The sequence below is a fragment of the Bos indicus x Bos taurus genome, chromosome 22 (genome assembly GCF_003369695.1).
Source record: "Bos indicus x Bos taurus breed Angus x Brahman F1 hybrid chromosome 22, Bos_hybrid_MaternalHap_v2.0, whole genome shotgun sequence".
NCBI classification, from domain to species: Eukaryota; Metazoa; Chordata; class Mammalia; order Artiodactyla; family Bovidae; genus Bos; species Bos indicus x Bos taurus.
Genome location: NC_040097.1, coordinates 44,493,130 through 44,505,175, shown reverse-complemented (window position 1 = coordinate 44,505,175; position 12,046 = coordinate 44,493,130). Strand labels below are relative to the sequence as shown.

Genomic DNA, 12,046 nt, shown 5'->3' with positions numbered 1-12,046 from the left:
TCTGACTTGAGAACCACCCACAAATCTTTTTTTTTTTTTTTTTTGGTCATGTTGCTGAATCTTAGTTCCCTGACCAGGGATGGAACCTGTACCCCCTGCTGAGGAAGTGAGGAGTCCTAACCACTGGACCACCAGTGAACTGCTCCACCCACAGATCTCTATTTTTCCTTCCCCCATTTCATGTCCCACACGTGCACACACACACACTAGCCCATAGTGCAGACCTTGGGTGAAGTATGTGGTCTTGTTAATTGTAGGGCCCTTGCTTGAAGAGGTGTGGGGATAACGGTTACACTCACTGCTGGCTAACTTTCCAGATTAGACACCCTATGGACAGTCAGACCAACCTGGACAGGAAATTTCTGCCAAGCTTTTGTCACATGAACACGGTCAGCAGAAGAGGCCCTGCTAGGTCATGAAGCAAAAGACCAAGCCATGCTATATGCTCCAAGGGCTCTGGGTGGTTTGTCCACAGGATGAATAATAGTCACTGTTCCCCTGGGGACTCTGCTGGTATAGACAGAGCCTGGTCCCTGTCCCAGGCTGAGCTTGAACCTCTCTGGGCATCCCTGGGACACTTGCTGGGACTCTTGAGGGCTAGATAGAGTGAGGCTAAGAAGCTCCTGCAAAGTCAGGACTAGGGGCCTGGCCACAACTCTGCCTGAAAGGCCAGCACCCCTAACCATGACAACGAGGTCTTTGTCAAGGCCATCCATCAGGGATCCTGGAGAGTGTACACTGGTCATCCCCCCCAACCCTGTGGAGCTCATGGCCCCTGCCCTCTGCCACACTCAGCCATGCCCTTGGCATCAGCTGACCCCACCTGAGACCTGACCTCCAGGCCTTGTGTCCTGGGGCCTCACCCAGTCCTGGTTTCTGGGGACACAGTCACAGACTGTGCAGTTGAGCAGACGTGCAGACAGGCTGGCTCACTCCCACATCACACGGAAGGGAAACTGAGGGCAAGAGAGGTGGGGTCCTGGCAGTATCAGAGGGTCATTGGCCAGAGGATCGAGTCTGGATCCCAGGCCTTTCTTCTCCAGCCCAGAGAACTGGGGTTTCCTGGGGTCCTCAGGCTGGGACAAGGTGTTTCAGAGCCTCCACTTACCACCTCCTGCCCAGCATGATCATGTCAGTAAGCAGGAGTCACTCCACTCCTGCGAGGGCCCGGAGGCTGCCCATTGTCCCACCAGAGCATCGCCCAGCCCCTATTCCAACTGGGGAGGCTCTTTGCCCAAAGTCTCCCTGGCCCCAGGCTGCCCCCCACCACCCAGATCCAGTTCTAACTCCTTTCTGATCAGAGCCCAGGCTGGTCCTCAATGCAGCCCCAAAGCCCCAGTGGCCCTAGATCGTGCCCAAAGACACCAGGCCTTCGAGTCCCACTCAGCCCGGCTTGTTCCTATCTCAGCCAAGGCGGGGATCCTTCAGGCTCTGACTGGGAACTAGGCATATTACTCTGCAGCTGAGAGTAGAACCAAATTCTTGAATCCCAGAGTTAAAAATACCAAGATGTCTTGAGAGGTAAAGGAAGTTCTTAAAAAAAAAAAAAAAAAGTGTTAAAATCGAAGTTAAATTTATATGGGGTTTGAAAGCACTGGGCATATTCTTATAAGAACTCTGCCAAGGGTCCTTAGCGCTTCTAGGGGAGGCAGGCCGGTCTTTTATGGCGTGAAGGAGTACTGGTGCCAGGCGACAATAGAAGCAAGGTGCTTAGAGGGCGTGGTCAGGCGTATTTGCTCAGGCTCAAAAGGAAAATCGGTTATTCCCAGTAAGGATGTTTTTCAGCTTGCAGGTGAAGCCCCAGGGGGTTGAAGGGCTGGGAGGAAAGGCAGAGGTTTGCGGCAGAAGGGCTGGCCCAAGGGGGCTGAACGGTGGCCGAGCGCCTCCTGGCGGTAAGATGGTGACAGGAACTGCAGAGAACGGCGAGGCGCTCAGGGCTCCATCTTTGGCCAGGAGATAGGGCGGCGGAGCTGGGAAGGAGTTTCGGGAGCCAACGTCTTTCAGTGCAGCTTTAGGAGGGGGTGGAGGGGCGGCCTTCTGCGCAAGTGTGCCGGCCGCGCCCTGGGTGCTGGGAGGAGCACCCTGCACGGTCCCGCGCTGAGATCTGGGTCCCTCTCCTGGCTTCTGGAGAGGAGCTGGCGACGTTGCGGGTGCGTCTGTCTTCTGCTGAGGGTAGGTGATTTCTCCAGTTACCTCGTTTATCCAGAAAAATGTATCTAGAGTTTTCTTCCCGTGTCCAAATTGACTCTTTGACATAGCTACAAAGGAGAAAATGGAGACAACACGGGAGCGTCCTCAGTCTTCCATACCGAGGACGGAGGGCTCCACCTACAGCATCAAAGGGAACCATCAGCCACTGGGCTTCTATAAACCACCTGTGCTAGCCCTCTGTCATCCAATATGCTCCAGAAATCTTTCCAGGACCAAGAATAGACCTACCTGTCGGCTCCAATGAATTCTAGGACCTTTTTTTTTTTTTTTTTGGTAGTACCCGTGGGTCTTATGGGATCTTAATCCCCAGACCAAGGATTGAACTCCTGCCTAGCAATGAAAGCACAGAGCCCTAACCACTGGACCACAAGGACTTTTCTAGGTTCTTTTGTTTCTTAATTAGCTTTTCAAATTTTAAAATTTTAATGAAGTATACTAAAAAGTATACTTTGGGGGCTTTCCTGGTCCAGTGGTTAAGAACCCGCCTGCCAATTCAGGGGACACCGGTTCAATCCTTGGTCCTGGAAGATCCCATATGCTGCGGGGCAACTAAACCTGCAAGCCACAACTACTGAGCTTGTGCTCTGCACCAAGAGAAGTCACGGCAATGAGAAACCCGTGCACTGCAGTGAAGAGTAAACCCCAGTCACCACAACCAGAGAAAGCCCACAGCAAGGAAGACCCAGTGCAGTCAAAAAGAAATATGTAAAAATAAATCTTTTTTAAAAAAAAGTATACTTTACATCTTTATCTAGTTCAGATATACTTGTGTGTGTATATGTTTGTGTGAATGCATGCATGTGTTTGTGTGTGAATGAATAGTAACAGTTTCATAATGTCAATGGTTATGTGCCATGGTCTCTGATATTTTCTATGCAATTGGGTTCCCCCATAATCTTTAAGAAAATGCTCGTTGCCATTCCTGAAACTTATTTTATAAAGGAAGCAACAATGATTAAAGAATGATAGCTTCAAAAATGCTGTCTTAGATTAACAAGAGAATGGAGAATGCTGGACCTTCTACAAAAGAAAAAAAAAAAATTACTCTTACAAATTTTACAAATACATGACCATGTGTAGTCAGTGGAAAAGCCCCCTAAAGATGTCCTTGCCCTAATCACCGGAACCTGTGATTATGTTTTATTATATGGCCAAGGTAACTTTGCAGATGTAATTAAAATTATGGGCCTAAATCTAGGGCATACTATCCTGTATCACCTGGGTGCCCCAGCCTAATCACTTGGGCTCTGAAAAATAGAGAACTTTTTCTCACTGGGGTCAGAGAGAGAGAACAGAAGAAGCAGAAGACAGACTAAGTATGAGAAGGGTTCTACTGCCATTGCTGGCTTGATGATGGCAGGGGCCAAGTGAAGACCATGAGAAGGAAATCAACTCTGTCAACAAAATGAATGAGCCTAGAAGTAGATTTCCTTCAGTCTCCAGGTAAGAGCCAAGGACAACAAAACCTTGATGGCAGTCTTGTGAGACCCTAAGCAGAGGAACAAGCAACACTTGCCAGTCTCAGGCTCTGTGAGATAGTAAATGGCTCTTGTCCAAGCAGCTACATTTGTGGTCATTTGTTACTGCAGCAACAAACTCACCATGGGAACACTCTTCCAGGAACACTGCAAGAGAGAGGCTTCCCAGCTGGTTCTTTCTGAGCTCAGGGTAAGCCTGCCTTGGTGCCGGCCTCTTGGCCAGTCTGGGGACTCCTCTCACTTTCCTTGTCAGTATTGATCATTGCTTTACTTTCGTTGGAATGGACAGGGACTGCCACCCCTGAGAAACATCAAGTTACACTACTGAGAACGTCAACGAGCTTTCAAGATCCTGACGCCTACATCCTGTATGATGCTCTGATTCACCCTCAGGCAGAGAGGGTTTCTCCACCTTCCCCAGTGGTCCACAAGGCCATGGAGAAGTCAGCATACTGGGCAGGATTCCCAGAACCAGGGTCGCTTGTAGCAAGGGCACACTGTGGGTTGAATAGGTAGGGGCTGGCCAGGAACTAGGGGACTAAAGGCTGTGAACGATTTGAAGCTCACCTGTCAGAAGGTGCTGGAGGGAGTCATCTATGGAAGGAGCTTCAGAAAGAAAGGGCCATAGAAGACTGGGGGCTCCTAGCAACCTGATTATTGTGTAAAGTGCTTCCCATCCTATCCCAGTCCAGATTCTACCTAGTAACCTCAACTCTTTCCAGCAAAGCCATACACACACCTCACCCCTTCTCCGGTCCCCTCTGTCATAGCACCTGGAATCCCAACCTAGAGGTGTCCCTGACAGCTGCCCTTCCCTTTCCCATAGTTGCCAACTTGTGCCAGCTCCACTGCATGGCTCCTCAAAGCAGCATCTGTTTTCTCTAGGATATAAGCCTATAGACAAGGGGCATGTCCTCCCCTGGCAGGGTTAGTTCGTGTTTAGTGTAGTGGATGCCAGGCTAGAGATTTCTCACAGATCTACTCCCTACTCAGCTGGGTGTGGCTCACCCCTGGACCCAAACTCTCTCCGTGGCCTCAGCTCCCTGAGAACTAGACCTGTTCCCCATGGTGTCTTGTTTGCCAGAGCAACACATCATTTTGTTCCAAGCAGGACACATCGCTTCCTTCCTTTCCATACATCAGGCATTAATAAGTGCTGGCTTTAAATATCTTTTGGCTAAATATAATTTTCAAGGACCAGGGACTTCCTGGCAGTCCAGTGGTTAAGACACTGAGCTCCCAATATCGGGGCATGGGTTTGATCCCTGGTCAGGAAACGAAGATCCCACATACCCTATGAAGGAGAAAAAAAAAATTTCAAGGACCAAATTATGTCAGAATCACTCTTTTTTGTATATGTGCATGTCTAAACTTTTCCTCTTTCCTTACAGAGAAGAATAATTAGCTGTCTGTCTAAAGTCAATTCCCTCTTATTTTTTCCTGTCACATTTTATCTCTTTTCCCTCTCCTGAATATGTGAAGGATTCACTCATCAAAAAAACACATTTGGATGTCTTATATATATATATTCTATGAACATTTAGGTTGGATGAAGCCAAAATTGTCTAAGAAAAAGGAAAGAAATGTTACTAAAGTATTTCTACTTATAAACATTAGAAAGTATACTTGGGAGTTTCCGGGCTGGTGGACACGTAGAAATGCTGGCACATTGGTCACTCAGACGGGACATGGATGCTACCCTGTGAGCCTCTTCCATCTGGCTGTTCCTGGGTTATATCCTTCTATAATAAACCAGTAATCTAGGGGGGGAAAAAAGTATATTTACCTAATAGCCTTTGTAACTATTATGAGATAATAAGAATTTAAAAGAAAATCTATTTAAAAGAAAAATAATTTAAAATCAGTTTAAAAGAAAATCTGGTATGATTCAGTCTTCATTAATTTATCATTTAAAAACATGTTAACACAATATTTTGGTTTGTCTAAGACCAAAAGTAAATTTCTCATGATTCAAACTTCCTATATTTCTCATTCTGGTTTCATTAGTTAAATCTGTATCCATTATATTCCATTCTATAACTTAGTGGAAAGTAGGCTTCATCCAATCCATTGAAGACCTGAAGGAAAAAAAAAAGCTCTCATGACTGTCTTCAGCCTGTAATATCAGTCTTCTCATGCCTTTGACCTCCGACTTAGACTGGAAGTGCAGTACCAGCTCTCCTGAGTCTGGACTTCTCAGCCTTCATAATAATGTAAGCCAATTCCTTATAATAACACACACACTCTCTCTCTCTACATACACACACACACGTACACACATATGTTGGCTCCATTTATCTGGACAACCCTAATAGAGTCTTTTTAAATGACTACATTAGTAGAGGTTCCTTTTTTGTCACCAAACTATTCTGCTCCCAGTCCTTTCAGCATACACTTAAATCCTGTTGTTAGCAATTCCCTTGCATAGATCTACTTTTCTTTTTTTCAAAAAGACATCTTTACAAAATGTTCATGTTTTTAAAGATTGCAGAAATAAATTCACCCTTAAAAATAAAGACCGCTCCTCAAAATTAAATTTCCCAGAAATTAAAGTTCACAGGACTAAAACAATTGCCCTTGCCCAGGCACATTAAGCGGCAAAAGCAGAGAGGTACATATTTACACTGGTCGCAAAGGTGCTTTCCTCCACAAATTGCCTTGGAGGGTCCATGGTGACAGCACAGGACGAGCGCTGTGACTGGCTGAAGACCTTGATGTCATAAAGGCCAGCTGCCGGCGCCAGAGAATAAAAGGAGATGGCCGTGGGGCAGGGAGGGGATGACCAGACTTCAGCCACTCCTCTTCCTGGTCCTTTCCTTGGAAGTCCTCCTTCCCTCAGACCCACTGAACATGGCCTTGGAACCCACGTAGCATTCCAGTCCCAGGCCCGAAGTCTTCTCACTGCCCCTCAATCATACCCACCTTTTTCACCCAGCATCTAACAGCTGAATAGCTGCTCAGATCTTGAAACATACTCCAACCTAGAAGGTAAGGGCTTTCAGATTTCACCAGGAAGGATGGTCACTTCATACCTCCTAAAAGAAATAGAACTTACAAATGCATAGGAAACAGCCTTTGGCAAACAAGGGTGTCAGTTATTTAGACCAGGAGTGGAGACACATTGGACTGAAGGTCTGATCAAACCTAAAAATGAATTTTGGACAGTTTAGGAGACCTCTCATTTCTGGAAAAGCTTCTGAAAAGCTGTACCCCCACAGGGTACGGGGTTAGTTCACTGAAGCCCAGGGACCATGGGGTTCCTTGCTGTGTGAGGGGTGGATGCCTCCATTGCCCACTGATGGAGAACTCACTAAGGTTTTCTCTCCCCTCCTGTAGATGTCTAGAAGTCAGGTGGGGTCAAAGAACAGGCCTCTACCCACATTTATGTGGGTAAATGAAGTCACAGCACAAGTCACCTACCCCACGTGGAAGACAGATCCGCCAGCACTGTCTCCTGCTTGTCTGCTGAACCTGGCATGTGAACCCCCATCTGGATGTGGGGCTGGGGATGTGGTTCCCCCCTGTCCCAGAGGCCCACCTATTGTCCCTACACAGACATGGGGTCCAGTAGCATCCCCCGCTTCTGCCTCTCCAAGAAAAAGTGGCCCAAAGAGCCCTGGCTACTCTCCAGGTGCTGACCAGGTGCCTGCTACTCTCAACAGACCTGCATCGCTGCCAGATACAGGCCCTCCTCCACTTTGCAGGCCATCCATACCACCCCCTCAGCCACTGCCCGCTACGTTCCCCTCCCCACAAGGCACTGTCCCAGCGCAGGGGCTTTCCTACTTTCATGATTTGTCCCTGAAGCTGACATCCTTCAGCCCCGAGAAAGTCATCTTCCAGGTGGTTAGCCTTACTCACAGGATGCTCCACAGGATCCTCAGAGGCCTCCAGCCGGACACTAATCATGACCTGGTTTGATCTTTAAAATTTCTCAAAATCTAATTTTGAAGGCTTTCTTCAATTCTTTTTATCATTTTATATACATATAATTATTTTAGATAATTAAAAAAATAATGTCCAGTGTGTTAGTCTTTGGCTACTACGTGTTTCCTGTTTCCAAAAAATATATGATTATTCAGAAAATGATGAGGGTATACACTGAAAAAAGGCTGGGACCTAGAGTCTTTCACTTCAGTAGTCCTATAAAGAGATAAGCCTTCTACCATTGAAAATGAAAGGAATCCAAACCATAGGGAACATTTAGTGGCCTCTGCCACACCAATCGGAGAAGGCGATGGCACCCTACTCCAGTCTTCTTGCCTGGAAAATCCCATGGACGGAGGAGCCTAGTAGGCTGCAGTCCATGGGGTCGTGAAAAGTCAGATTGAGTGACTTCACTTTCACTTTTCACTTTCATGCATTGGAGAAGGAAATGGCAACCCACTCCAGTGTTCTTGCTTGGAGAATCCCAGGGATGGGGGAGCCTGGTGGGCTGCCGTCTGTAGGGTCGCACAGAGTCGGACATGACTGAAGCAACTTAGCAGCAGCAGCAGCAGCCATACCAGTTGCATATGGAATCTTTCAGAGAGTTTGAGACAGAAACACAAGGAAGAAGAAACAACAGAAATATAAAGCAACCAAAAAACAAAAGATAAAACGGCAGTCATAAGTCTTCATATATCAGTAACTACCCTAAATTTTAGGTGAATTAAATTCACCAACCAAAGGCTAGATGGATTAAAACACAAGATCCCATTATATGGTGCTCCCAAGAAACTCAGCTCTAGAGACAAATGCTGAAAAATGTAGTGTGAAAATTTTAAGAAATACACAGCCACATCTTGATGGTCAGAAATGAGTACCTGCAGGGACCCTTTCAAAGTTTTTATCCAAACTGCCTCTCCCAACTTTACATCTTAAATTAACATCATGCCCTTGTCTATGAAACAAAACCAAGCAAAACAAAATCCCTAGAAACCCCCTGTCCCTTTCTAAATTAGTGACTGCATGGGTTTTATTAATTTGTGGGAAAAGTTGTAGTGATCCTTCTGGTAAACAGCAGGTGGGCAACAAACAGAAACACCTCTTCTCATAGTCCACTAGACCATAAGCAGGTTAGATGAACCTGCCAGCCTCTTGGTATCGGTACAGTAAGAGAATCTGGGCCCTGGTGTGGTACAAGGGAGACTCCCTATTGCCAACAGAAGCACTTGCCACATGAAATTCAGGCTCACAAAAAACCTCCTGAGCTATCTGTGACCCAAATTTTAGTTGTTTTTCCACTTCACTTTCTAGGATTGAAACACAAAGGAACCAGTGTTCAGAGCAAAGAAACACAGGCCTCAGACTTGCTGCCATCCTTAATTTCCTCATTCATCAGCTTTCCTTGAAAGACCCAAATCCCCATTCCTCTTTTTAAATCGATTCCTGCCCTCACCCCTGATGGCCACTAGCAGACAGCTATTTCCCAATGGATGAGAGAGATTCCTTCATCTTCCTGGTCATGGTTGGGATGAGGTTCACATGATCATCCACACACTTGGTCGCGCAGGTCTCCAGCCGCCGCTTCACCTGAAGCTCCTCACTCCCCACATCTATTGAATCTTTGGCTTTGTCACTGCAGTATGTAGTGCACCAGGCCAGGCGGTCCTGGAACTTCTCCAACTCACTGGTCACCAGGGCCTGGGCTTGAGCCAGAGATGCATGGCAGTGCTCAATGCACTGGTGCACTTGCTGCATGGACGCCTGGCTGTCTTTGCAACAGCCAGCGCTGCACCGGAGCATGAGGCCCTGCATCTTCCAGATATTTTCCCTCTCCAGACTCTACACCATGGAGTCCACTGCCTCCTGCACTCGGAGCTGCTGCAGCTCCACCATGGCGACCCGCGCGATTCCTGGCTGTGCCAGCGCCCATGTGGACTCACACAGACTAGACTTTCTGCTTATATATAACTTCTATTTCTTTTTTTCTCACGTGACTTTTTAATTGGAGGCTAATTACAATATTGTGGTGGTTTTTGCCATATGTTCACATGAATCAGCCTTAAGACACAAAAGTTCCTGCTTATGTTCACATTAGACTGCACCTTGACAGAATAAGCTTCTCAGCTGTGGATCTGATGATAGAACATTTAAATGTATATAATTAATTGTAAATGGACCAAGAAGGAAAACCTGTGGATTTTCCCAACAACTTTATACTTCTACATGAATAAGATTCATGTGTCCAACTATTATGTGGAAATGTCTGCGTGACTCTAAAAGCACGTTTCTCTTGGATTGCTGATGTCAGTACTTAGTATTGTTCTATATACGTATTGCCTCCTTGGACTGACTCTCACCAAGGGAGAATCTTCCATGGCCATTTTAAATAAGCCACAATGATGTATCTGAAGGCAGTCTGTTTCCTGCTCTCATTCAAATCTTAAGTTGCAGAGGGAAAACATCCATACTTAGACCAATTTTTTCTACCTCTATTCAATATATTTATCAGATTCTTTAATTCACACCAATAGGAACCATCTATTGAAACCACATTAATATCCTATGAATCTTAACCCGTACACCTGAGATGTACACGTTCTCCTTGCCTTTAATAGTGATTTAATAGTGAAAGATCTGATACAGATTTAATAGTGAAAGGCATGAACTGATGTGCTCCCAGGTCATTTGGGCAACAAAGATAGCTCAATCATGAATGTAAATGGAAGCATCCTTGCCTTTTCGCGTTTTTAATTGGTTCTAGGACTCCACTGTCTGGTTTCCCCTGTGCTCTGTTGGGGTCTTATCCAGGTCACTGCTCCATTTGAGGCAAATCTGGATTCCGTGCTGTGTTTTGTTAAAGTCACTGCTGCTGCTGCTGCTGCTGCTGCTAAGTCGATTCAGTCATGTCCAACTCTGTGTGACCCCATAGATGGAAGCCCACCAGGCTCCCCCGTCCCTGGGATTCTCCAGGCAAGAACACTGGAGTGGGCTGCCATTTCCTTCTCCAATGCATGAAAGTGAAAAGTGAAAGGGAAGTCACTCAGTCGTGTCCGACTCCTAGCGACCCCATGGACTGCAGCCCACCAGGCTCTGCCGTCCATGGGATTTTCCAGGCAAGAGTACTGGAGTGGGGTGCCAATGCCTTCTCCGGTTAAAGTCACAGATTTCCCTTATTAAATTTATTAATTGATTGAACCTTGTAAAATAAATGTTCATGAAGAGGAATACTCTTAACTGTGTTCTTAATTTTGAGAAACTCTTCCTGAGACTTTCATTGAGTTCATTACAGCAAGATAAGGTCAGTCAACAGCTATTACGTCAATGGGTAAAACCAACTGATGACATAATTCACACCTTTAAGTGACCAACTGTCTACAATTTAACACAAAATTTCCTCAATAAGTATTATCAGCCTCAAAATTTTAAGTCAAATATCCTAGGAATTTTAAAAATACTTCAGCAAAGTTGCATCATTTATTAGCTTATTATCTTTCTGCTTCAAACCTGCCCTTCTAGAGATGCTCTGTGATGACGGGATTGGAATTCTGCAATCCTCGTCTCTGCCTTGCCTGCTGGTTTCATTAGGTTCTGCAATCAATGAGTACGAGAGAGAAGCTTCAATACTGGAGGATGTGATGACTCATTTTGTGTGCCAGCTCGTCTGGGCCACAAACATTAGGTCAGATATTACTCTGTAAGGGTGTTTTTTTGGATGCGATTAACACTTAAATTGGTGGGCTGTGTGAGTAAAGCAGATTACTGTCCATAATGTGGACAGGCCTGTTCTGATCAGTTGAATGCTGGAATAAAACAAAGACTGGCCTTCCCAGGCAACCAAAAATACTCTAGCAGACTGTCTACCGACTTCACCCGCAACATCAGCTCTTTCAGGTTCTACTGCAAACAGCCTTTGGGCGGAACTGGAATATGGGCTCTCCTGGATCTCCAACCTGCTGGCCCACTCAGCGAATTTTGGACCACATGAGCCAATTTTATTCTATTTATATACACACACACACACATATCCTATTGATTCTGATCCTCTGGTGAATCCTAACATAGGAGGAAGAGGAGACTTGTTCCTTCTTGCTTTTGATGGGCACTGCTTTCTGTTCCCAATGCTTCTTCCTTCTGCGGCAATTCCTTCTGGTAGTGGCAGTAGAGTCCGGCCCAGCTGTGCTCTCCTTCTCACAGGTCTGAATTCAGTCCCACAGGGGTTCACTTGCAATGTCTACCTAATCTTTTAACAATTCAAACCACTCCTCTTGGTTCCCGCTTTGTAGCTTGCCCTGTAGAGGTGGAATCAATACAATACCACCATCTAAAACTGGTTCAGATGTTGAAACTAATGACATCACAACATATCAATAGGTTATGAAAGTTTATTATTCACACAATGAGGGTCTGTGGTGACAGCAGGACAGGTACCA

The 12,046-nt window shown here is 46.0% G+C and overlaps 1 protein-coding gene and 1 pseudogene across 1 annotated transcript; both read right to left on the bottom strand.

Annotated features, from left to right (window-relative positions):
• Positions 1 to 1,556: 1,556 nt before the first annotated feature.
• C22H3orf86 (chromosome 22 C3orf86 homolog) lies at positions 1,557 to 2,579 on the bottom strand. The gene has a single exon (XM_027523552.1). The coding sequence runs from the start codon at positions 2,254 to 2,256 to the stop codon at positions 1,744 to 1,746; it is 513 nt and encodes a 170-aa protein (XP_027379353.1). The 5' UTR covers positions 2,257 to 2,579; the 3' UTR covers positions 1,557 to 1,743.
• A 5,568-nt stretch (positions 2,580 to 8,147) lies between these two features.
• Positions 8,148 to 10,506, bottom strand: LOC113880762 (annotated as a pseudogene).
• Positions 10,507 to 12,046: the final 1,540 nt, after the last annotated feature.

Coding starts and splice junctions, on each gene's coding strand:
- C22H3orf86 (XM_027523552.1), bottom strand. CDS start 2,256: ATGTCAAAGAGTCAATTTGGACACGGGAAGAAAACTCTAGATACATTT.